This window comes from Chinchilla lanigera, unplaced genomic scaffold (assembly GCF_000276665.1).
Source record: "Chinchilla lanigera isolate Chin_1 unplaced genomic scaffold, ChiLan1.0 scaffold00015, whole genome shotgun sequence".
NCBI lineage: Eukaryota > Metazoa > Chordata > Mammalia > Rodentia > Chinchillidae > Chinchilla > Chinchilla lanigera.
In genome coordinates this window covers 27,953,367-27,979,121 of record NW_004955416.1, presented here as the reverse complement: position 1 = coordinate 27,979,121, position 25,755 = coordinate 27,953,367, and the positions used below count along the sequence as shown (strand labels likewise).

Genomic DNA, 25,755 nt, shown 5'->3' with positions numbered 1-25,755 from the left:
ACAACCACAAATACTATCTTAGAATAGCAGTCATAAAACTAAATGGGTTTAGCATGCAGTCCTCCCTCAGTATTGGCAAGAAATCCTTGAACACCAAAAGCTACAGATACTAAGGTTTCTTACATACAATGGGCAGGCTTTGCTTAGATCCTGCGCTCATCCTTCTGTGTTCTTTAAACCAGCTCTAGGTGACTTACAATACCTAACGCAATGCAAATGCTATGTAAATAGTTGTACCGTTCAGGGTACACCGCAGTACCAGAAAGTCTATGTATGTTCCGTAAAGATGCCATTTTACTGAATATTTTCAGTCAGCAGGTGGGTGAATCTCTGCATGCAGACTGTGTGGGTGCAGAGGCCAGCTGTATAGGTTTGCTTTTGGTTTGATCTTTAAAATGTATCCCGCCAGGAAGGGACAGTCACTTGCTGTGTTTTAGTGACTTCTAGTGCACCACTTCTTAGAGGGAGCCTGTTTCATCACCCGCCGTCCTAGAGGCAGAAAATCTGATGCCAACCTCCCCTGAAATGACCGAAGGGAAACTCAAAGTCCGCTCCACTGACCTCATTCCTACTCAAGCTCAGCTTTATCTAAGCCTTGCCCGGTTCTAGCACCTTCCAGCGTTTACCTCTGGGCTCATGGGAAGATGCCTCTTGCCTTGAGGATGTCTTACCAGGTATCTGGAAGAGGCAGCACACATGGCCATGATGGGAGGTTCTCTACACAGCGGTGATTTCCTGGTGATTTCAGTCTATGACACTCTTTCCCATACCCTGGTTTCGGCGTCTTGGGACCTTCTCTTTGTTCCTCAAAGGACTCCTCCCGAGTCCATCCCTTCACCCGCACCTGGATCCCGCCTTTGCTTCTAACTGCACCCTTCCTACCCACACCATGCCAAGCATCCTGCCCCACCGTGACTACTCACTCGGCCCCGCGCTGTGCCTCCCCAAGGATCCTTCTGACACCACAAGACCAGGACCCTTCCCTCTCCTCCCCATTTCATGACCTTGCTTCGGCTTCACGGTCCTTTTCTCTAACCCACTCCCCTGTCTGCCGGCCCTCTGAGCAAATCCACGACTGTCTGAGATCACTTGATCACCCGTCTGCAGGCTAGGGCAGCAGGATGTTCCGGAGAACAGTTACGGAGCCGGCCTGGTGGCTCTCAGGGCCTCAGGGCCCTGCAGGGCCCCTGGATTTCCTTAGGCTACATGCCCACCGGTACCTTCTCTTTTCTTGGATTATTGCAAACCTCTTCCTGCCGCTTTCCTGAGAAAGAGCGGCCCCTGGAAGGGAATGTCCATGACCTCTTATTTCAAAGGGACCCTCGGGCTGGCTCCGGCCCCCTCCCTCTCTCACAGTCCATCAGCTTCACCAGGGTCAGTGCCCACTGTCCCCCTTGTCACTTAATATCCTGCATAATCAGGCTGCAAACAGCTTCTTCTCAAAGCACGACTCTCTGGACTTGTGCTCTCAACACACCTGGCAGAGACCATTGTTTCTTGGCTTCTCTTCACCACAAAAATGTACGTGCTAAGTTTCTCTCCTCCTGCTATCTTGAATGGACTCTAAGAAGGCCCTGGGCCGCTGAATAATAATCACCATGGACATTATTGATTTTTCTGTTCTCAAATTCCACCCTGAATATAAGCAGGGCAGGGTGGATGGCAGGAAGTTACCTGGATTCCTCTTTCCCGTCCCAAAACACCACAGTGTACTCTTGGCCCTGGGAGGAGAAGAAGGCCGTCTGCTTCCCGCAGGGCAGCATATACATGAAGGTGGCAAAGGTCGGGTCCTTCATCTGGCTCACCACGGACAGGGCCAGTGGGCGCTGCAGAGAGAGGCCACGGGCATGAGCATGTCTGCGTCTGTAACCCCCCGTGACATCAGCTGTCTCAACCTGGGAGGGTGGTGAAGGGAATCTGTTCATTCAGGACCAAACCCTAACTGTCCAGAGGGCGAAAGGGACTTGGGACCCCACACACAAATCATCTAGGCAACTGGCTCATCGGCAGCCACAGCAACTTGTGCTCAGCTGGTCAGGTTCCTCTTAATCCCAAGTATTTCACACCATTCCCCCAGTGCATTAAACTAGCTCTCCCTGATTTGATAAATGAGTTTCAACCCTGAAACTAGGGCCCTCTCCAAATCAGACAATAAACTAGCTTTAACCTCTTTTTCATGGGCAAACCTTTTCCCCACTACCTTACGAAGAGATATTTACATTCCCTCTGCTTGGGCGGAGGGAATTATACGGGATTGTACTGCTACAATACACAGTGAGTGGCCCACAAAAGTTCTGAATTTCAGGGCATTTTGGATATTCCATTAGAGACAATCAAGGAGTAAAGTCTATGCAAATATTCCAAAATCTGAAATATTTCAGGTCTCAAGCATTGCAGGTAAGAGATATTCAGCCTTTACATTTTTTGCATGATGAGATGACATAAAAGTTGGGGAGGAAAAGAAAGTTTGTTTTTCCCGTGAGTGGCACATACAGAACACGAAACTAGGTAGGTCGGCAGAAATTGTCTCTCTCTACAAAAAGCGAATAGAGAAGGCTGCACCACTGTTCTTGGTAAGGATGCTGGCCACCCACACAGCCTTCCCCACCCACAGGAGCTGGACGCCCCAGCCCCAGACTCTGTGACCCCAAGTACCTTCTCCGGCTTCGTGTCCCAGCACTCCATCATGAGCGCCTGGAGTCGATGGAACTGCACCTCCTCTGGCTGCCCCAGGACAGGGCGGATGCCTTTGGACAGCTTTTTGGCAATCTGAAGCTGGTGGTGGCCCAGTGCAGGACGCTGTCCTGACAGCAACTCATAGAGCACCATTCCATAGGAGAACATATCTACCTGGGCAGAAAGGCAAGCCAGGTCAGGTCCCCTGCCTAGGCCCAGCAGCTTTCTTTGCAAGCTGGTCCTGAGGCAGAGGGAGAAGAGAGACGCAATTAGACAAAGAAAACATGGGCTCTGCCCAAAGGGAGACCAGCATCAATCCATTCACCAGTTTATCTATTTTGATCTGTCCAACAAGCCAACCAACCACCTTGGTTACTTATCTTTCTATCCATCTAGTTATTAATTCCCCCATCTGGCCATCCATCTGTCCTTTTGACCACATGATCTTCTATTTATCCATCCATCCATCCATCCATCCATCCATCCATCCATCCATCCATCCTTCCATCCTTCCATCCATCCATCCATCTATCCATCCTTCCATCCATCCATCCTTCCATCCATCCATCCTTCCATCCATCTATCCATCCTTCCATCCTTCCATCCATCCATCCTTCCATCTTTCCATCCATCCATCCATCCATCCATCCATCCATCCATCCATCCATCCTTCCATCCATGCATCCTTCCATCCATCCATCCATCCTTCCATCCATCCATCCATCCATCCATCCATCCATCCATCCTCCCATCCTTCCATCCTTCCATCCTTCCATCCTTCCATCCTTCCATCCTTCCACCTATCCATCCAATAAACACACAATAAAAGCTTGCTAACCATGAGGCATCTCCAAGGATGCCAAAGCCCTTGGTTTAACAGGCTTGGCACTAGATGGGCTATGTACACAACTCATAAAAAAGATGGAGTCTCCTACATCTCGCTTGTTTTCTTCTCTCATCTTAACTGTCATAAAAAAGACTCAGCAAAGAAAGAGGTATGCAGGCTCCTGTAAGGATCAAGAAATAGCTCTTTAGCACAAAAATGGCTGAGACAGACTTGAAAAATACTAATGTGAATACTTTTATTACAATCTTAGTTTCTAGGTGAACACCGTGTCTGAGTCACCTGCTACTGAGAAGCTCTTATTTCTGTTGCTGTACTGTACCTATTCTATGTTGGGCAAGAGCCAAAGCTGCCAAGATAACCTACAGGTGCTTAGGTCATTCTCAAAGCAATCAGTCAGTGACACATCCGAAAATCACCCAGGAACAAGAAATTACTGTGAGGGACATTTCGATCCTGGGTGAGTAACAAGCTTGGCAGCAGATGCAATATGTGCAATCTGAGATGATTCTGAGGTGTCTGTGTGTCTGTGTTGCTCAACCTGCTAATAGGGAAGAAGATAAGCATTCAGCCACTGTCTGAACTGAGGCTGGCTGCGCAGTTGCTGTGGAGGCCTTATGCAGACAGGTCTGTCCTGCCAGAATGTACTCTCTTCTGCCTTGGCATGTGACTTGGCTAGTACCTTGTGGTGTCCTGACCTATGGGCCAGGCTCCTTTACCATGGTTGTTCTGTCGGCTTCTCAAAAGCCTTTCTGGCCTGAGCCAGAACCTCCTGTAATGAGCACAGGAGTCAGAGACAAGTGTGCTTGGGGGATCTCAGCTCAAAAGTGCCAGGTGCTCCAGGACTGCCTGGCTGGTTTCAGATGGGACCTCGGCTCTAGTCCTGAAGGGCCGGCCCAGGGGAAGGCAGTAGACTGGGCTGGTACCTTCTCATCATACACGATGCGAGGCCTGATCTCTGGGGCCTGGTAGCCTGGCGTGCCCTCCACACCCAGGGCGCCCTCGTGAAAGGACTGTCGTGAGATCCCGTAGTCTGACAGCTTGATGTTGATGTGCTCCTTGACATCCAGGGACCACACCAGAATGTTGTCCGACTTCAGGTCACAGAAGATGATGTTCTTCTTATGCAGGTAGGCCAGGCCTGAGGCAATCTGGTAGGCTATTTTTTGGGTTAGCATGTGTCCCAGAGGCATGAAGGAAGAATCTCGCAAAGAAAAAAAATAACAATTTCAATTTTTGATAGAATCAAATTACACAAGAGCAACTGTTTTCCATCTTTTCCTTCTATCTCTCTGCTATAGTTTGTCTTTCTTTTTTTTTTTTTTCTTCTGGTACCAGGAATTGAACTCGCGACCTTGCACTTGCCAGGCAGGCACTGTGCCACTGAGCTAAATCCTCAGCCCTTATAGTTTGTTTTCCAAAGCCCCATGTGTTAAGGCTTGGTCACCAGCCTATGGTTTTATTGGGAAGTGGGGGAACCTTTAGGAGGTAGAGGTTTAGTGTGAGGAAATCAGGTCATTGGGAGTGTGGCCTTGAAGGGGATATTGGAACCTAGTCTCTCTTTTTCTTTTGCTTCTTGGCAAGTGAGCTGCCTTCTCTGCCACATACTCCAGCCATGATGTACTGTACTACCGTAGGCCCAAAACAACCAGCCCAAGCACCATGGACTGAAACCTCTGAAACTATCAGCCGCAATAAACCTTTACTCCTTCTATGTTGTTTAGCTCAAGTATTTTGTCACAGTGATAGAAAGCTGACAAACGTATCCCCACGTGTTTTGTGTTCCATGGACATATCATCAGGATTCTCCATGCTAGATGCTAGAGGGACAGAGAATGACCTTAAGTGAAATGGGATTGAAGATAGAAATGCTAGTCATCAGGGCTTCTTTCACAGCATCTCAGGCCTGGAATTGCTGGCTTTTTTACTAAACAAGCAAAGATCCAAACCCGAGAGTTCATCTCAGGCCATCACTGTACTGCTGGCAAGAGGTGAGCTACAGATCTAGGATGTCACTAAAATATTTGTTTCTCAGGGTGAAGTGATCAATTTATACAGCATCTCTTCCTCAGTCGAAAGACAGCTGCCACCCTTATGTTGGCAGCAGTTTGGAGTTTAGTTACCTATTTCTCAAGTAAGCTCTCTTTAAATTTCTTTAAAGAGTGAGATATGATATAACCGACACCAGGTTTCAGCCTTAACCATAGTGGCAAAGAGAAAGGTGCATTATGGTAGGAAGAGGGATTTATTTACACACCTGGTGGGACTGAGGTGCCAGCTGTAGTTGCCTGGGCCTACCGAAGACTCCCTTATTTGAGGCCTGATGCCCTCCCAGTGGGGACTATTATTATCCTTCTTTCACAGGCAAGTGAATTGGGATTGTTAATTGTGATACATCAACTTGATTGAATAAAGAAATGCCTAGTAGATTAGCAAAGCACACTTCTGAGTAGGGCACAGAGGCACAGCCTTGGGTATTGTACTTGGTCTTTGGCTCCTTCTTCTCTAGTGCTGTTCCCCTGCTCTGATTTCTGGTCACACATATTAAGCAGCTTGGTTCTGCCATGCCCTTCTTCCATGATGTTTCTGCCATGGGGCCAGCAGACCACGGACTGAATGCCCTGAACTAGTGAACCAAATTAAGCCTCTTCTTTTTTAAGTTGTAGGTGCCAGTGTTGTATCCCAGTGTCAGGAAAGCTGACTGACGCACACATGAAGCAGTCTCATGGACTACGGCAGGGAACCAGGAGGTGGAACCTGGTTCTACTATCTCCAAAGTATGAACCCCTCAGGCTCGGCCAATGTTACCATCACTGCTGATACCAGATAAGATGCCTAGTCTGGGATATGGCATGCTTTGGGCTTAATAAGGCACCCCTAGTTCTACTTTGGTGTCACATTCTGTGGGTCAGGCAGGAGGGAGTCCTGGGCCCCTGGCCTTCTGGAGGCTGCCCACCCAGCTCACGCTTGTGGTGGTCCCTAGCGGCACAGCCCAGGCAGCCCCCAGTGGGATGTTCTCTCAGGGAGGGTGGGTACCTTTTGCATTCTCAGACAGCACGGTGTTGAGGCTGCTGAGTGGGGCGAGCTCCAGGGCAAAACAGAGTGGGTGGATGCTGATGCCAACAAGTGCCACTATGCATGGGTGGTGCAGGGCATGCAGCATGCTGGCCTCCTGCCGGAACTCCGAGAAGTTCTTCATTGCGTCCGTGGCCCGCAGGTGCCTCAGCATGGTGTCTGCAGGGGTGAGATGGGAGCACAGCCATCAGCCACCCAGGGAGGCCGGTGGTACAGGGCATGAGCTGCCCCACTGGACCTGGGGCTAGCGAGACCCAGCCTAAACTCATGAGAGAGCCACCCAGCGGCACATGATGCAGGGGCCTGCAGCACCGAGAGCCACCTCACATGACCTGGTCTGAATATGTCCCCCAAAGTTCATGTCCTTCATCCCCAGTGAAGGACGTGTGGGGAGGAGGCATCTAATAAGAGATGATTAAGTCAGAGGGCGCTCTCCTCTAGTGGACTGATGGGGCTGTGTCGAGAGCGGATTAGTTATCTCAGGAGTGGGCTTGTTACAAATGCAGGTCAGCTGCTGGTTGGTCTCTGGCCATCATACTCTCTTCCTTTTCCATCTTCCACCTCGGGATGGTGCAGTGTGATGCCCCTTACCAGATGCCAGCCCATTTCCTCGGGCTTCCCAATCTTCAGAACCATAGGCCAAATACATTTTCGTTGCTTACAAGCTACCCAGCATGCAGTGCTCTGTTAAAGCAGCAGAAAGAGCCTGAAACAGGAGGAGCTGGGTCCCTCTCGGTGGAGAGCACCCTTGAAGTACATAGTGGGGCCGAGTGTGCCGCCTCTGGTGGGGGAAAGCGGGAGTGCCTTTCTTTCTAGGGGTGGGAGGTTGGGGAGAAGTGTCCCAATTCATCTGTCTGGAGCACCCAGCTCACTCCGGCACAGGAGACAGCTCCCAGGGGTCTCCTAAGGAAGGACCCTCTTAGGCCAGACTGCCTGCCCACCAGGCATGAACTGGCACAGGGCAGATAGAAACAGCAGGGATGGGAATCTCCAAGAGTGACTTCCAGACCCTGCTTGTTCCCAGCCTGCCTGAGCCCACGCTGGTCTTGCCCACCTTCTTCACGGCCTGCCTTGTTTGTGTGTGAGCTCAGGCCTCCCTAAGGTGGCACAGAGCTCGAATGGAGGAAACACACATCTGCAAAAACACAGAGCTGGGCCAGGGCCATGTTACCTGCTGGCGCATTAGCGAAATTCTTGAATTTCTTGATGTGGAATCGCTTCACAGCCACAGGCTGGCCCTGGTATTGGGCACGGTAGATGACGGTGCCGCTGCCGCCTTGGCCCAGGACGCTGCTCTCATCCTCGCTGTGCTCCAGCTTGCTGTTCTCCAGGAAAAGCCTGTGTGCACACAGCTCAGGGGTCAGCACGGTGAGCTAACCTTGGGCGGGCCGGGGTGGGTGCGAGGCTGGGACGTTCGTTCCCACGATGGGCAGACACAGTTCAAAGCCATCTGTGAGGCTAGACTGATCTGGGCTAACCCTACCACCTGCCAGCGGCAAACCTGGGCAGCTTAGGCAGCCTTGCCAGGCCTTGGTGACTGGCCTGGAAAAGTGGGCTCACAACAGGAGCTGCCCAAGAGGTGCCAGTGCTGCCTGGCTCAGGCTGAGGCCTCTGAACATGGTGGGGAACAACAAGGGTCTTCTTGGGTGTTTTATTCCGAAAGATTTTGTGCTCTGAGCGCTGCCTCCCTCAGCCACACTGCACTGACTCACTCTGGGTTAGTTGTTTCTCTACTTTGTGCTGTGCAAAGGCTATTAATATACCCTGCCATGCAGAACTTCTGATCCGCCTGACCCGGGCCCCACCACCCGGGAGTTTCAGCTACCTGGTCTATGTGTTCTAATCCCGGGAAGAGACAGTTTCTGTTGGCTCTTTGGAAATGTGTCCAGTTGCTCTTGGACCCCCTGGCCTTCTCTGTGGGTCTGCAGGCTCTTGACTAAGGCCAGGTCTGCATGGGCAGAGGCCTCAAGCCTTCTGGGCATCCCAGATAGAGCCAAGGCAGAAGGTTCAGGATGGCAGGCCTTCCTTGGGCTCAGACTCTTTGGGCTGTGGGGGCTGGCATGCAAGACTTGGGCCTTTGTGGGCACGCTGCACTCCCTGACCGTCTCCAGGCTCTCACCAGGATGCCCTGCCTCTGCCTTCTTTTTCTTTAGAAACAGTGGGGTGGAAAGAAAGCATGATGAAAACAAGGGGGAATGGGTGGGCGGGAGGGAGGGAGTGAGGGGACAAGTCCACCTGCTCTGCTGAGGTCCACCCGAGCTCCTCATACTGACCCTGCCAGGTGCCTCGCCACCCAGGCAAGGTGGAGCCCACAGGCCACCCGGCCCTGCAGGTGCAGTTGTTTCCTGTGCCTTCAGGAGCAGGCTGTGCAGATACTTGCACTCAACCGCAACACCTTGCACCCACTGCAGCCCTTAGGGGCCCGGCAGAAAACAGTCTGGGGCTGTTCTCCTGGTGCCCTCCAAAACCACCTGCTTAGAAAGAGTAGGTGCTTGGGAGCTCTGCAGGATGGGTACGGAAACCCAGGCTGGGGATCTCTGTTAGATTTATGCAGACTCGGAAGTCTGTAGGCGCCACGGGGCAAAGCCTGCCAAACTCCGAGATAGCTGGGCCCCGGCTGAAGTCCACAGCACCTCTGCTGGACTGGGAGTGCTGTGCAGAATATCACACTTTTCAACTTCCTGCCAAGAAACTTGATTTCAGGCAGCAGCCTGAGATTAGATCCCAGTCACCAGGGACGGTCCAATCTGGCTTCTCAAATTGCAGATAGTAAATTCCACATTCAGTTGGGGTCTCTACACTGAGTCATAAACATAACAAGATTCAGCAAATAAATTAAAACTCTTAAACTTTGGGGGACCCTCAAAGAGCATCTCCTTAAATAAACTGGACTTGTGTTTATACAAAACTGCATGTGGTCTCTGAGAACCAAACCCTCATGTCAAGCTCTGCGAATGAAGAGTCATTCTGCGAAGAGTGGAGGTCATCGTGCCCACCAGGAGGTTACTGGGGATACTGAAAACAGCCAGGGGAGGAGTTATGCAGCACAGGAGGCATTTCCTTTCTTTATTTGTCACATTTGGTGCTGGTGATGGAACCCCAGGCTGAGTACATGCTCCACCACTGAGCTCCCAGTCCACACCCTTTGTAATTTAATAGACTCACCCAAAAGCATTCTTTGGAACCCCAGTTCTCTGAACTTACAGTGCACTCCACATCTACTTGGAGCGATGTGGAAATATGAGAATACAAATGTTCTTATCAAAAAAGTTCAACTGTCTTTAAATAAAATTTATAGGCATGATAGCATGCCTTTTTTTTCCCCCTCTGCATGGTACTAGGAGTTGAGCTCAGGGCATTTGCACTAAGCTATATCTCTGGCCCTTTCTTATGTTGTATTTCAAGTCAGGGTCTTGCTAAATCAGTAAGTTGCCGAGGCTGGGTTTGTAATCCTCCTGTTTCAGCCTCCCAGAGTGCCAGGATTACAAGCATGTGCCCCTATGCCTGGTTTAAAGCATGCCTCTGAGTAAGAAAGCAACAGGATTTTAGAATTCCAGAAATGTTGAGAACCATGGATGTCAAGCTGTCTCTGGGGACACCAAATCATAGCTTTGGGTTCCCATTGACCAAAGATGATGCCATCTTTTACTGATGACTTGGCCACTTCCTGTTGGGTTGGGACCACAAAGTGTTTTCCAGAATTCTCTTCCCAGTTATCATCAACACGAGTAGAGGCAGAATCATCTCTAAGAACAGAGTTAGAGGATCCAAATGCCCAGCCTTAGGGTGGGAGATGGCAGTCAGGAGAAAAGCACAGTGAAGCTGTAGGTTTGGGAGTGCTCACTTTCTCTAAGGCCAGGGAGCATGGTTATGGGTACTTTCTGCTCCTCCAGCCTTCAGTGGGGTAGGAGTCAGGGGAGAGGAGCACTGTTTTGGGAGGGGAAGAAAATAAAGGGGCTTCACCTGCAAAGTGCCCAGAGACACCTGCTGAGGCTTCCAAGATGGTAAGCTAATGGCTCTGGGAAGCCTAGGATAGAGCCTAAGTTCCTGAGATTTGACGAGAAGCAATGACTGGAGTGGCTGTTGTCACCCTAAGATGAGGCCATCATGCAGTGACCCAAGGAGGAGGGTCTGCCCTAGGACCTACTGGGACCTCATAGCAAAGAGCACAGTCCTGGGACCTGCCCTGTTCCCGAGAGGGGGCCATGGCAGCATACCTGGCAGGGAAGTCGGTCATGAACAGCTCAGGCACCAGCTCCTGGAGCGGCACCGGGAGGTCTGGATGTCTGGGGCAGGAGATAAAGTCACGCTCGATGGCTGTCAGCACACAGTCCTCCATGTCGAAGTACTGCACGCCCTCCGATTTCTCACTGGGGTCAGCATGCTGAACCCATGACGTCTCGCAGACAGGGCAGGGCACGTACTGCTCCATGAGTGGGGTCCCGTCACTTTCGGTGGCCGTCAGGGCTAAAAGGGGACAGAGCAAGAGCCAGCTCATGCAGAGTGGTTGAGTGGCACCCTGTGGAATGGCTTTCATAGCAGGGCTCCGTCTGCCCTTGCCTGGACCCCAGGGAGCGTCTAAAACTGAGTGTCACACACCAGTGCCTTTTTAAAGAGCACAATTGTTGCACTGAAAGATTCTCCACGGAGAGGGTGGGGATGCCTCTCAGAGCCGCCTGGTGCAAGAGGGGCGAGGAGAGGGCTGGGACCCCATCTGCATGGGGGCGGCTAGTTCCGAGCTACACTTCAACAACTAAGCCACAGCTACTGTACAAAGCACCATTCTACAAATCAGACACACAGGCTTGCAATTAACCACGGTGCTTGTCAGAAGAAGAATGCAGGGATAATGAGGACACATTACAGCAGACGAACGCTCATCACTGACACAGTATGTGCAACAGAAGACCACTTTTCTGTGTGCCTCACTGGGAAGAACCATAAACATCCTCTGAAGTGTCCTGTGGGGTTCCCTCGGGGTGGGGCACAATGACCTGCTTTGGGCATGTGGAGGTGGACACCTAGACTTCCAGGGTGTGTTTGGCTGCAGATATCCTGCTCAAAGGGGCTGCTGGCCATGGGCTGGAGGTGCTGGCTCCAGGACACTTGGTCTCTGGTGCTTTACCGAGTCTGTCCATCTCAGGTGTCTGTCAAATGGGGGGCTGGCACTGCCTGCTGGGAGCTGCAAAGTGCCTAGAGGGTTGATATGAGCCTCGGGGACTTCTGGATGCTCAAGTGCCCGAAACTACCGCAACTCACACAATGGACGGTCTTCTGAGAGCCGCTTCTAAGCCATCTTTCCTCGTGGGTCACCCTTCCTACCAGCACCTAAGGGCCCCCAAGCCCTAAAGGAACCCAGACCCTGCTGTCTTGTGCACTCAGAGAGCCTCCTGCCTCTTCCTCAAGCACTTTCCCTGATGCTGTCCTGGGGTGCAGGGGTCTTGGATAGGTGAGGAGGCTGCTCAGAAAAAGCTGGGGGCAGTGCCGGGACGCAAACTGCTCTCCACTGGCTCAATGTCCAGTTTTTGGAGGCTCACCCAGCTCCCGCTTCCTGCTCCCAACACACCCATCTCTGCAGCCGCTCTGGGGGTCTTCTGCCACAAGAGCAAAACAAACAGAGGGCCTCAAGGGCTTCACTTCAAAAAGTATTTTCTGGCGGGGACTGGCAACTGTCAGTAGATCCAAAGGGTCTGAGAAGGGCTGTGTGGGTGGTTTGAGCTGTGTTGGGATGGGCGAGGGAGGCAGGGAGAAGGCGCCCTAGCAGCTGGTCCTCCCCTCCCTTCTTGCTCTGCTCCAGGGGGGATCTCTGTGCACCAGCTCCCCCTAATATCAACCCCATTGCTGAAATGTGAACACATGACACGGCAACCTCACATGAGCAAGTCTTTGGCCATACATGAGACCCACAGTCATCTCTCTCCCCACACGCCACATGCACCAGGGGCCCTGTGGGGTCTGAGCCCATGTCTCCCCTCAGCTTTCCCTGGCTGAGCTGAGAGCTGGACTCTTTGGGGGCCAGGGCTCTTACCAAAGTGCTAAGACACCACCTGCTGGTTTGCTTAGGCTGAATCACGGTGGGATTTCTGTTCCCCCAAAGATGCAGCCCCACCTTGGCTTATAAAGAAATCTAAGCATGACCAGAGGGTTGGTTCCAGCATGTTCTCTTACCAGGAAACCACTGATCGATCAGAGAATTCACATGATCCGTGATAAATGCCATCGCGGAGAAGTCCCTCACTTCCGACTGGCAAATGATTTTAATCCCGCCACTCTTTTTCTTTTTCCAGTTCACGTCAGAAGATTCCACACTGTAACCCAGAAACAAAAAGGAACCCATTGTGATCCTGTTGGGCAGACCCTGGGGGGGCACCCTCTGTCTATGAATGGACCAAGAGGCTGGGGCACAGAGAGGCCGGGGTGCCTCAGAACTGCCGGGGGACTCCCCTTTTCATGCACCGGTGTTTGTGGGCCTGCTTTGTCTTTGTCCCCCTAACAAGAAGTTTGCAGTAAGGATGCTCAGGTGGGTCTGACCCTCAGGAGTGACCCCAGGAGCTCCTTTACTCTCTGCACGGTGTCCCCACTCATCAAGGGGAGATTTCACTTTCAGTGAGAACATCTCTGTGGAACCTTCAGGCACAAAGAATGGCTCAGACCAGACCCCCTGAGAAGTTACTTTCCCCGCTGCATTTCTCTCACAGAGCTACAGATTCCTTTGAAAAGTTCATTGTACATACTGAGTAATCTTGTGTGTTGATCATTCATTACATCCGTTCAGCTGAATTTATGCCTCTTTCTCTCTTTCTAAACAAAAGAGGAGAGCCCCTTGATAGGTCCCACGGTGTGGGATCAGGACTGAGGACTCAAGTTCTCCTCTTCCCCACTGGCCTGGCTCCTTCTCGCAGACCAGAGAAGACGCTGGACAGACAGCCCCAGCTCAGCGACTGGGAGGTGCCCAAGGCTCCCGCTGCCCCTACACCTGCCCTGGCCTCTCCTGTCCTACAAAGGGTGTGAGCTGGGGACATGCACAGGGAGGGGCTTGCATTTCTAGCAAGCAGCCACCATGAGCTCCTCCCAGGAGCAGAGTTCTGGCCTGAGGTAGGTGAGGTGCCTTGTGGGGCTGTCACAGGGTCCTTGCCTACCCAGGCTGTGGGCTTCCGGATGTTCCCACCTGAGGTAGCCCCCGTCGAAAGTGACCAGCAGCCCTTCCTGCCAATAGATGGTCTGATTTCTTTTCACTCTGAATGTGCTACAGCGGTTTCTCTGGTTTCCTGTAAAGCTGTAAATGGTGACTTTCCTGTTCCTGCTTTTAGTATTCTTCTTGTTTTCAAAAAGCTGAAAGACAGAGAGAAAAGACCCTGCTTGAGCATTCAGGCTCTGTGCTAGCCCTGCGCAGAGCTCTAAGCATGCTGGCCGGGCCCCATTTTGATAAATCACCCCAGGCTCCCACCGCCTCCTCCCACGCCTGCTGCATGAGCCCTGCTGCCAAACTAACGCTGCATGGTCTGGGGCGGGGCAGGGGGGTGGTCTCCAGGGTACCCTGGGAACCGATTTTTCCAAGCAATTGGAAATAGGCTCTCCTTAAAAAAACCTTTCACTTCCTGACTTCACAAGCTATGTGGGCAAGACGAAAACGTGAGAGAGAAAATAAAACACCGCTTAAACACCAAGCAGAGAGATCATTAAGATGCTGGTATCTATAATCCCAGGCTTTTTCTATCTACATATACGTTTAAAAAAGCAGTTGAGTCCATATCCTATTCCTAACTTTGCATACCTTTTGTGTGGAGGATGTAGCTCAGTGGTAGAGCTTGACTGCCATGTTCATAGCTCAATTCCAGCACCACTAGAAAAAGTACACTTTAAAAAACACTACTTTTCTTACGCAATTAAAAACTCACTTAAAATTCAGTTTTCTAAAGCTAAGAAGTATATTAATTTCCTGAACACCCCCCCTCTATTGCATATTTAGGTCAATTCCGATCTTTTGCTCTTTCAAATGTGCCGTAATGAATATGCAAAATGCAGAGATTTCTTTGGTTTCAAATGGTTTCCTTCGTTCAGATACTCAGCAGCGGGATTTAGAGTAAAGGGTCTGAATGTTTTAAGGCTCTGGATGCATACTGAGGATCTGGCTTTCAAAATGAGACCACCACTGTCCCTCTCTGGGGCAACGGACTGCAGTTTAGCTCTTTGCTAATTCCATAGGCGCCAAGTGGCATCTCTGCTGTGTGCATCTGGGTGCCTTTGATTACTGATGAGACTGAACGCCTTTCCCTGTCACCAGTCTGAATTTCAACAGGATTTTTTGGAAGGGATGCTGCTGAGAAGGACGGCTGCACCGTGCCTAGCCGGGCCTCACTTGTGAGCTCAGCCTCCCAAGATGCTGGTGTTTCCTGACCAACCCCCCAACTCGGCAGGACACAGAGTTCAAACAGAGGCCAGAGAGCTGGGTTAGCCCACCCAGCACCCACTCTTTCAATTGGTGCACACTCCCGGCCTCACAGACAAAGCTGCCTGTGAGCACAGGCTGTTAAGTTCTGATTGATTTTCAAGCTCTTGCATTTATTGTTCTTCCCATTTTAATAAGATGGAAAGATCAAAGAGCATCTTTATTGTGCCAAGAAGTTATAATTTAATAAGGGTGTTCTAATTAGAATGCCAAAAGTAAACTCATGCAGAAGTCAATTCCAAAGGATGCAAGATCAGGGTTTGCACCAAGGGTTCACAGACTGTAGAGCATGTCACAATCCCCTGGAGGGCTTGTCAAAAACAGACTGTAGGGCTCTACCCTGGAGTTTTGTACTGGGGCCTGAGAATCTGCATACCTCAAATGTTCTCATGCTGTTCTGCTGGCCTGGGAACCCCACTTTGAGAACTGCTGTCCTTGCTAAATATTACTTCCATGTATTTTCCTACATGTAATGAATATGGCCTAACACTAGGCCGCCGCTCCATAACCCACAAGACAACGTCTTGGGTCAGGTCTTCACTATTCCCAGTGGTTCTCAAGCCCCACTGCACAGCAGGACCACTGCCAGGCACGGTGGCCCACGCCTGTAATCTCGGCGCTCTAGAAGGCTGGGGTAGGAGGCTCAGCAAGGGTGAGTCCAGCCTTAGTAATTTAGTGAGGCCCTGTCTCAAAAAAAGTAAAAAAGCTTCAGTATGAAGACCCTGAGTTTCATCCTCAGTACCCACTAAAAAAAAAAAAAAAAAAAGCCAGGAAGCCACACCTGAGATTCTGGTTTCAATGGCCCAGGAAGTCTGTGTCAGGTGAGTGTGGCACAGCCAGGACAGCAAGATCACACTTGCAAGGTCATGGATGGGCCAGTGGTGAACGACTGAAAATGCCAACTCCTGGCCTCCGTCCTTTTAGTGACTCGGAACTGTGAGGGGTGGGCCCAGCAATGTGTATGTTGTTCTTATTAGAACGAGCCCTCCAGGTGATCTGGGGTGGGAAGTCCTCCAGAAGCACTGCTCTGCCTAGGCCAAGTGTGAGCTGATTCGGTATTCACAGGATGGTTCAAGGGATCTGAGCTGAGCTTGCCTCCTGCCCCAAATCACCAGCATAGCAGCAGGAGAAGGATGTTCAGTCGGGTCCCATTAACACAAACAGCATGTCCCTCCCTAAGGGTATGCATGCAGGGGCCTGGCAGCGTGCCTCCCTGTGCAGAGCCCCCAGCTACCTGCAGATCCATTTCGGCCAAGCTGATCAGCATCCGTGCTATGAACCTTTGCCAGAAGCCGACAGGCACGAAGCTCATCTTAAACACCCGCTGGATGGTGTTGGCGGTCGGGTGCCGCATGCCGTGAGTGTCCAGGCCAGGCTTGGATGGAAGGAGGTGTGGCAGGAGGTAGCTGAAACACATCAAGGAGACTGATGACTAGTGCGGCTCAGGCTCTGCAGACGGCTACCCTGGGGGTAGGACCATTGCCCCAGGGCTCAGGCTGCCCGGCACCTTCCTAACAGAGGCTTTGGGATCCTGGTTTCAAACAAGAGAGTGGTTGATATGCTGGGAATAAATGTTCTAAAGGAAAATAAAAACAGGCACCGTGAAGATATTTATCGAAGTTTCTAGCAGAGGGATTAGTATGATGTGAAGTGGAGACGTAAAGCCATCTGTGGTCCAAAAACGTCAGACACAGCAAAGTGGAGTCGATTCTGGGCAAACTCGGCTGTGGTTGGGGACTCACTTAACACTGACTCTTCTTGGTGAAACAAAAACAACTACAGCTGCACAGTGCTAAGGATAACGCAGACTTTGGGGTCAGGGCAACTTTTTTGGGGGTCTTGGGAGTTGTTTATTGTTTTTGGCCAGTTGAGATGCCTTACAAGTTAGAACGCAGCTGTTTTTGGCCAGTTGAAATGCCTTACAAGTTAGAACGCAGCTGTTTTGTGCAAAAGAGGGACATTTTACGAGAACACTTGTGGTCACCGTAAAAATGCTGCATCACATGTGACCGAGGCGTTAGCATCTGTTGTTCTTTCAGAACAGCTGAAGCCTGGGAGGTCCTTCCAAACATGGGCCTCCTCTATGTGCTGGGAAGCTGGGGGGAGGCCCAGGGTGAGCACAGGCACAGGCAGTCCTGGGCAGCCCTCTGGGTAGGCAGAGCTGGAACCTTAACAGAGGCCTTACCCTCAGCTCTCCTAACCCTCTTAAGATAAATCTATTTCAGTCCACTAAATGTCTTTAGAACTTTCTGGAAGAGACTCCCTAAAATCTTACACAGTTGGCCTTTCATATCTATGAGTTCTGTACCTGTGGATTCAAACAACTTGAAAGTATTTTAAAACACTTGATGTGTACTCAACTGTACAGATTTTTCCTTGTCGTTACTCCCTAATCAATGCTATCTTTCATGGCGTTTACACTGTATTAGGTGCTCTATAGCATCTAAAGGTGGTTTAGTGCATGGAGGATTGTGACGGTTCTCTGCAAATTGTCAGGCCTGCCCTGAGAGAGATCTTCATGCTGCCCTCTACAAGCAAAAGGGGTCCAGGCTGCCTCAGTAAACAAGAATTGATGGCCATAAAGAAATTTAGGACTGGACCTGCAGTCTTCCTGATGCCGGAAGACCCAGCTTTATACGCACACCTGTGCTGATCATCCTTGCAGCTTTGACCTCAAACAATCCATCCAGATTCTTTGGAACTATGACCCCCAACCCCAAACCCTATACACACATAGCCTCCCCTCCAGATAGTCACTGATATCACTCCGATTTCAGCCTGCCTGTAGGTAGATGGAATTAAATTTAGTCTTTACCACGGTCTCAATCTCTGGGTGTTTCCTCACACGCCGTTAACACAAATACGATGTCATTTTATATGAGAGACTTGAATGTCGGTGGATGTTGGTATCCTCATGGGGTCTTGGGACCAGTCCCTATTGCTACTGAGGGACAACTGTACAAGGAAAACCCCATGACAGCCTGGCAGCCCAATTATAGAGGTGTAAATGCCTTCCTCTGTGTCTTGAGCTCCCACGGGAAGGGAAGGGATCCCCACCTGGCGAGGCTAGAGAGGACGGACAGAGGCTGTGATGACCCAGTGCACACAGGCGGGCAGGCTGGAGGTCCCTTTCCGCTATTTCAGGTCTTGGGTAAAAGGACACTGCTCACCACCAGGCTGGATGGTTCCTTCTTCATCCCTGCCTCTCCATTCTAGCATCCCGTCTTATTTCCTCACATGCTGAAAATTCCTTGTTTATCCATCTGTTCAGCCTCCGTCTGTCAAACAGGAGGCTCTCACCAGTGCCTGCTGCTGTCTCCTACTTGGGCCACCCATGTAAATTGCGCACTCCAGCTGTGCTCGGCGGAAGTGGCTTCCTGCTCTTTGGTTTCCTTGTAGGTGTTGTGTGCCTGGCAAGGGGAAGGAACCCACACTGGTGCCCTGCTCACAGCACGGTGTGCACACAGAACAGCTGCTCAATGACATTTTTAAAGGCAGAGATGATTCAGAAGCTGGCCTAGAAAAGGAAGATTCCAAATCTGAGTGGCCACAGCAGCCAGATCGCAGAGGGAGCAGAGACCCTGGGGAGACACTACTTGTTGGAGAAATGCGCATTCAGGAGTTGTGAAAGGCTGTCCCAGGGGTGAGCAGACAGTGGCCAAGATCAGACTTCAGAGGCAAATTATTCATGTTTGATAAGCGAGGATCAACAACACCCAAGGCAGGCACCGTGTCCGGACTCAGGGCCTGGACAGGCTCCTGCTGCCCTGCTGAGATAAATCAAAGGTGTTTTTTTCTGTGCCCTGTCCAGGGTCTTCAAGAACTGTTGTCTAGAAGTGCAAACCCTCAAAGGTAAACGTACTTTCGGAGGGTCATCAATCCCCTGAACGTTTCCCAAACGACTAGAGGGCTGGCCGACTGCAGGAGGAGGACCCAGCTCCAAAGGTGCAGCCCACGTCTCTGCATTGATTCAGAGACTGTAGTGTGGACCTTACTAAAGCTTATGATGCAGGAAGCTGGAACTTGCGTAGGGCACAAGGCGCCGTCATGCCTGTGCTGAGGTGGATCGTGTTCCGCTCTTCCTGGCTTTGTGTAGAACCAGACACTCTGGCTGTGAGTACTTAATACGACGAAACAGTAACAACAGTACTGTAGACACTAGCGGCCTGGGGAGCGCTTAGATGTAAGAGACACAGTTCGAAGTACTTTATGCGTATTATCTAACTTAATCCTCACAACAGCTCTAATACTAGCTGGGAACAATGTTATGGCTATTTGTGGAGAAGGCAAAGGAAGCTGGGAGGACTGATAGCCGGGCAGTCTGGTTCTATGTTCTCACCCACTGTACAGTGAGGCTCCTCGAGCACTTGGCAGTGGGCTGGCTGTTTTTATCATCCAACAAAATACCCAGACAAAAAGAGAGATAGACGCAGACATATCAATATTCTGCCTTTCGGATATAGACAACTGGTTTGTTTTGCTAAATGCCAGTATCTCTTTCTTCCGCTAATCCACTGATAAAAGAACCAGCAAATTATCAGATCTTGGCTTTGTAAACTCACAGGCTCCCTAATCTTGAACTTTTTTGGGATCCAAGCCAAGGACAGCACCTCTGGGCATGGGATGAAGGGACAAGGGATGTTGAATTCCTCCCTGTGGATTCTGTTCTTAGGACATGGCCCTGTTCTGTTCCACTCACGGCCCCCACAAAATCAGGGGAGCAAGGTTGTGAGGTTCCCGCGCCCAGCCCCCTCAAAGCTAAGTGGGAAGGCAAATGGGGCCTCAGGAAAAGACCTCACACTGGCTCCCAGGAGGCTGAGTCTATGCCAGCAGAACCTCTGGGCTGGCCACGCAAGGTCCAGGCCAGCTGCCCAGGACTCTCCAACAGGCATCCCTGGGGCGCTCTGGAGCCATGAAGCAGGGAGGTGACGAGCCTACGGGAAATGCATAACAAAGGTCTGTGGATTTGGGATATGGGCTGCTGCCTCCTGGCCAATGTCAGCACCAACCCCAGCAAGTGGATGAAACAAATGCCAAGGAGGTCTCAGGTGCTGAACTGGTTAGGAGAGCCTTACCCAGGACTGGGCAGCCACTAGGGATCTAACTTCCACATGCTCCACCCACGCCTGGTTTCTCAGGGCTCCCCCTGCTGAGAAGGAGGGAAAGGGAAAAAGGAGGAGGGAGGCTTTGTTTCGTTTTTTGGTTTAGGACTGGGAAACCTGGGAAATCACAGGCCTAGGGAGAGAGCAGAAGGAGGCAACGACTAGCCACTGTGCAGGGGTCTCTGACGTGCGTAGCCACACACTCCACGAGGGTGACGGTGTCATTCCTGTCATGTCATCACATTAGGCTGCACTTGGAAGCCAGGCTTTGCAATTAGCACCCTTATCACTTAACCTATTTTTATTCACTATATATCCAAGTTATCAACACCCTCCAAGATGAAACCCGGGATTTTAAAAAAGGCCATTCTTGCATCTTTCCCTAGACCTTCTCCCCACAGAACTTTTTTTTTTTTTTTTTTTGGTTTTTCTCCAGTACGGGGAACTGAACTCACGACCTTGCGCTTGCCAGGCAGGCGCTTTTGCCACTGAGCTAAATCCCCAGCAGCCCACAGAACTTTTTAATAAACAGATTTCTTCCAACTGCCACAGGGAAAGTGGCAGCTGGGTGGCTGCTGAGCCTACCACCCTGCCACCCTAGGCCAGGCAGCAGGTCACCCCCAGTGCTGGTCCACACCTGGAGACGTTGGGAGGTGACAGGGATGTCGCAGGACCCTGGGAATTTGCTCAGGGCACCAGGGGTCCTAGACCACAACCCTTCTTCCAGAGGCTACCCGCACCACTGGGCCATGGTGTCACCTGTCATTGGCGACGGGCAAGGCGATCTCGAACTTGGCCAGGAACTGGAAGTACTGCTCCTCGGTCTGCTGTGTGAAGCCCGTCCCCACCAGCAGCATCCTGAGGTCCTCTGCGCGGATCACTCCATTTTTGGCTACTGAGCGGGAGCCCTTGATGTTGAAGATCCTCTGCAGACACTCGGACAGCCAGATGGGGTCAAGGAAGTAGAGGTTCCGCAGGCCGTGGCTGGTGTCGGGGAAGTGCAGGAGCGTGCCTGTTTCTATGAGGAAATTGATGGCTGCCGGGCACAGAGGGGAGCAGCGTTAGCCGGCCCGGGGGGACATTCTGCAGGGACCCTGTTCCCAAGGAGGTCTGGTCGCTCACCCTTCCTAGGAAGGAACTGGCATCTGCTGGGCCCTTCAGGTGCGTGGGCAGCCTGAGCTCAAGTTCTCCAGGGGACCCTGAACTCTTGCCAACATGCTGAGCCAAGGGGTCACGGGCAACTACTGGCGATTCCTTTTCCTCTAGAATTCTATCTTCGCAAATGCTCTACTTGCCCACATCAACTCGTGACCCTAAAATACAACACTCAGGGCTAGATCGGCCACTGGCAGATGCACGCAGAGCCGTGAAGAACCTGACTTGCCCGCCCCTGAGCAAGTTTCTCACTGAAGTTGAGCAAGGCCACACTCTATCTCCTCGCTGCAGCTCTCTCCCTGTGAATGAGTGTCTCTTTAGTGATTCGTTTAGTGTCGTATTTTAAAAAATGTTAATTTGAAAAAGTTAGTGATTTTCCTGTGTCCAGTGATCCTTGCGCACAGGGCCGAAGCGCTCCCTGGTGTCCTAAGCATGAGAAGGTTGTGATGGGCCTCACCGAGGAAACACCTGTGTTGCAGAAACACTGTTCGGGGACAAACTACAGGCGCTGTCGGCTGCAAGTTCTGTGTTAATGAATCAACCATATATACTAAATAAAAACAGAAGCATAGTTGAACTGGTGCATGCTTGTGATCCCAGCACTATGGGAGGCTGGGGCAGGAGGATACCAAGTTTGAGACCAGCCTGGGCCATTTTGTGACTTTGCAAGATCCTGTCTCAAATAAAAAGGGGTGAGGGTATAGCTCAGGGCAGAGGCTGTGGGTTCAGCCCTCAGAATTACAAAAGAAAAGGAGGGGGGGATGAGGAAAAAGGGGAAGAGGCCTATGTTTATATGCACAACACAAGGTTAAGTACTGATTAGCGGATGAAGCTCTTGGTTGCAGAGGTTCAAAGGAACCTGACCCTGCGTTTCCGCAGTGGTTTACCGTTCATTAATTCGGTGGTTGTGACCACTTTACGGAATACAACTGCCATGAATAATGAGGAGGGGGTGCAGTTGTTTAGCCTCTGCCTTCCCTTGAGGATAGCCAGCCCCGTGTGTCTGCCCTCATGCCCACCCAGATGCTGCCGTAGATGCTATGCGTGCTCTCTGCACAGGAAAAGGACAGCAGGAGCGATGGCAGGAGGCAGAATCTGAGACAAGGCGAAGGAAGGCAGCACATAGGCAGGGATCTGGGCTCTCACTCAGACCCTGCCACCCCGTATGCTGAGGGTCAGGAGATCGTCCTCAAGGGCGCCCATGCCCCGCCTTCCCTGGGGACTCTGGTTTTCTGCCCAGGCTTCCAGAGTTCCCCATGCAGGTGCCACTGAGTGTCCACCCCCACACCCACCAGACTGCAGGTCCTCATAGTCTTTGATGTCGTTGTCGGGTGTCTGCCCCACCAGCTGCTCCAGCTGCCTGTCCGTCAGGTACTGCACGTCATCGCCCTGGCTGCGGCGCTGCTGCTCCGCCAGCACGGCCTCCTGCAGGCTCAGGTAGCTCCTGGGGATCTGAGGACAGGTGGCTGTGGGTGGGTCCCTCAGGTCCGAGGCGCAGAGCCAGCTCAGACAACCCCCACCCTGCCCCCTGGGCTGAACCTGAGGCCCTGCCGCCCCTCCATCCCTCCAACCCTCCATCCTTCGCCAGCCCCACTGGGAACATCTGACCCCGAGACACAGACGTGTTTTGCAGCACAGCGAGAGGGGAGTGTGGCTCCCAACGGCGGGAAGCAGGCTCCCCGGGACACGCACCAGCCTCCCTGCCAGCCGCTGGCAGCCGATGGTGCTGCCCACGTCTTTCATGTTGCAGGTGACGTGGAAGATCAGCTGCCGCAGCCCCTCCTGGCCTTCCAAGCTCTTGCACGAGATCTCGCTGTGTGTGCAGAAAGATGCAAGCTTAGTCACACCCTTTGCAGAGGCCCGAGGCTTCTGTTTTCCCAAGAGGTTTGTCTTCAACACCAGGAAGTCTGGGGGCCTCATGCAAGAAGACGAGGGGTTTATGGAGGGCTCCCGGGTGCAAAGCGTGGTGCTGGGCGCCCTGTGATACGTCGCTTTGGTCTGCCTTCCCAACATAGCCATTTTATGGAAGAGGACAGTGAAATGCAGAGGTACAAGGTGACCCCCAAGGATCCCAGCTGTGCAGCAGCACACTCAGGCTGCAGCCAGTGCTCTGAGCCAGTGCTATTACCACAGATATCCAGGTGTCCTCAGGCCACACCGGGGACCCCTAAGCCTGCTCCTGCACGCTGAGCCAGGTTGACAGGTCCCAGGCTGCCTCACACATCAGCATCCAGGGTACTATGTCCAGAGAGAGAACCCTGAGAGCCACCAGTACAGCTGCAGCAATGCCCTCTGTATTCTCATCAGGAGACCCCCTGCTTAATTCACAGAGCCTTAGTTTCACCATCTGAGAAATGGGTTCAAAGGCCCCTATAACCTGCATATTGTGGTGAGAGTCCACAGACAGAAAGTGAGTGGGGTGAAAACCCTGGGTGGCTGGTCCCATGTGCATGGCTCATCCCTCTTCACTCTGCAGCCCCCTCCTCAAGGCATTGTCTCCCAGACTCAACGGCCACAGGACCACTGGACACAGTGTGACTCACGGAATCTGCCATGGTGTCGGGGAGACCAGAGAGGAAGGACGGACACTGCATCTCCAGGACCTGTCCTGCTAGGTGCTCGGTGTTCTGTGTCCTGCCAGGGCACCACCCTCCACCCAGAGGCGCCCAGCCCGGCCTCAGGAGCCCTGTGCGGGCAGATCCTGGGGAACACGACCGAGCACAGGCCAGCGCGCACACAGAGGCTGGCGTGGACAGGAGGACTCACTGCAGGTGTTTGAAAGTGATGTCCGGGAAGCCGGTGGCTCTGGACCCCGAGGGTGAGCGGCACAGGGCCAGCACGTAGGCGCGCAGAGTGGCGATTCTCTCCACTCGGAATTTGGCTTCGATCAAGTCCAGGTGTGTCCCGACCACCAGCACCACGGCGTTGGGGGCCTTGGCCTGTGACAGAGAACTCACAGCTGAGCCCTGTCTTCCCCCATTGCCTGCCACCCCAGGGACAGGAAACAGCCTCCCAGGGGTGAGGCCTGCCAGGACTGGAGGCTAGGGGCCCACCCGCAGTCCCTCTCCTGCAGCTGCCATCTCAAGAGGCTGCTCTCCACCTAGGGGTCCTGGGGTTCTCTCATGCAGTGGGTACTGAGTTCAGCCTCAGGGAAGATATCTGAATCTTCAGGAATTCCAGGCCAACCTGAGACCAGACCTTTATGGTACCCTCTTTTGCATCCAGGGTGTGTGGTTTTTTTTGGGGGGGGTCCTTAAATTTACAGTAAACAAGAAAATTACAAGGGTACCCCAATCTTAGGCTGGAAAGGACTGTGAGAGCTCCACGGTGACAGTCAGGTAGGACTTTCTGAGGTGCTCTGTGAAAGCTCCTCAAAATGCGTAGCGTTTCTCCCACAATCCCTTTCTGCTCGGTACGGGGATGCTGGGAGCAGTGGGGGGACCTGGTGATGCTCGGGGCACTGAGGACAGAAGGGAAGGGGTGGCACCCCTCACCTCGATGTTCAGCAGCCAGAACTGCAGGTTGGCTACAGCCTCCTCCCCCAGCGCCAGGTTCCAGACCACCACGTACAGGGCCTTGTCCGTGAAGAAGCACTGGTTCACGGTGGCCATGCTGGCGGGGCCCCCGATGTCCCACACGTTGAATTCCACGGACTCAACCTACTTGAGCAACCAGGCAGGACAGGGAGGCATTTCAGCGATCAAGGTTTTAGTAAGCCACGCTGAGAAAACCGATCAACTTCGAATGCTGTGCTTGGGGTTTGAAGGACATGTGGCCTCGGAAAAGTCAGGGACAGCCCAGTGTATCTTTCAGGGCTCAGGGATCCAGCGAGGGACAGGGGTCCCGCGGCACAAAAGCAGGCTTCTGGGGGCTTCTATCTCCTGCTAACCGGCCCTCGGGACAGGAGGCCTGGGGGACATGGGAGAGCATGACGTGCGGTCAGGAGACACTGCTGGAGGAAGCCCCCGCTCTGACGCCATGGCTCCCGCCGAGATTAACTTCCTGAGCCCAGGCGGGATTGAGGCGGCGCCTCCGAACTTGGGTAGGTCAGAGGGCAGCGCCCACCAAGGAGGATGGGAAACTCCCCTGATGTGGGAAGCAAATAACAGAGGAATTGCTGGGCTGCTGGGAAGGCGGTGTAAACGGTGGTTTTTCTATCATCGGATGAGGTCACAGCTGGCCCAAGACACTGGGGCTGCAGCTGGCAGGAGCGAGGAGGAGTCATTTCCATGATACAGCGCTGAGGCCTCCAAGACACAGACAGCGTGCTGACCTGGTTTCGTGTAAAGATGAAAGCAGACAGCTGTGCTCCGCTGGCTAAAGGTCAGCCACACAGAGAGCTGCGGGGCTCAGCAGCCGCAAGATTGGCCAGCCGGCGCTCGGTTATAGGAGGGGGATTTAGGGGTGGCAGACAGGAAGTGCACAGGAAAAACAGAAATGCGATTTCATCCCTC

The 25,755-nt window shown here is 52.3% G+C and overlaps 1 protein-coding gene across 2 annotated transcripts in view; it reads right to left on the bottom strand.

The window, feature by feature from the left end:
- Lrrk1 (leucine-rich repeat kinase 1) overlaps nucleotides 1-25,755 on the bottom strand; it is a 127,346-nt gene that overhangs the window by 9,158 nt on the left and 92,433 nt on the right. For both annotated transcript variants that reach the window (XM_013512546.1, XM_013512547.1), the window contains 14 exons: nucleotides 24,796-24,960; nucleotides 24,068-24,240; nucleotides 22,994-23,114; nucleotides 22,594-22,753; nucleotides 20,906-21,182; nucleotides 16,279-16,450; nucleotides 13,764-13,927; nucleotides 12,764-12,903; nucleotides 10,813-11,062; nucleotides 7,767-7,933; nucleotides 6,557-6,754; nucleotides 4,447-4,724; nucleotides 2,656-2,850; nucleotides 1,675-1,826 (listed from right to left, as the gene is read on the bottom strand). In XM_013512546.1, coding sequence (XP_013368000.1) covers nucleotides 1,675-1,826; nucleotides 2,656-2,850; nucleotides 4,447-4,724; nucleotides 6,557-6,754; nucleotides 7,767-7,933; nucleotides 10,813-11,062; nucleotides 12,764-12,903; nucleotides 13,764-13,927; nucleotides 16,279-16,450; nucleotides 20,906-21,182; nucleotides 22,594-22,753; nucleotides 22,994-23,114; nucleotides 24,068-24,240; nucleotides 24,796-24,960 — 2,612 coding nt within the window. The remainder of the gene's footprint in view (nucleotides 1-1,674; nucleotides 1,827-2,655; nucleotides 2,851-4,446; nucleotides 4,725-6,556; nucleotides 6,755-7,766; nucleotides 7,934-10,812; nucleotides 11,063-12,763; nucleotides 12,904-13,763; nucleotides 13,928-16,278; nucleotides 16,451-20,905; nucleotides 21,183-22,593; nucleotides 22,754-22,993; nucleotides 23,115-24,067; nucleotides 24,241-24,795; nucleotides 24,961-25,755) is intronic.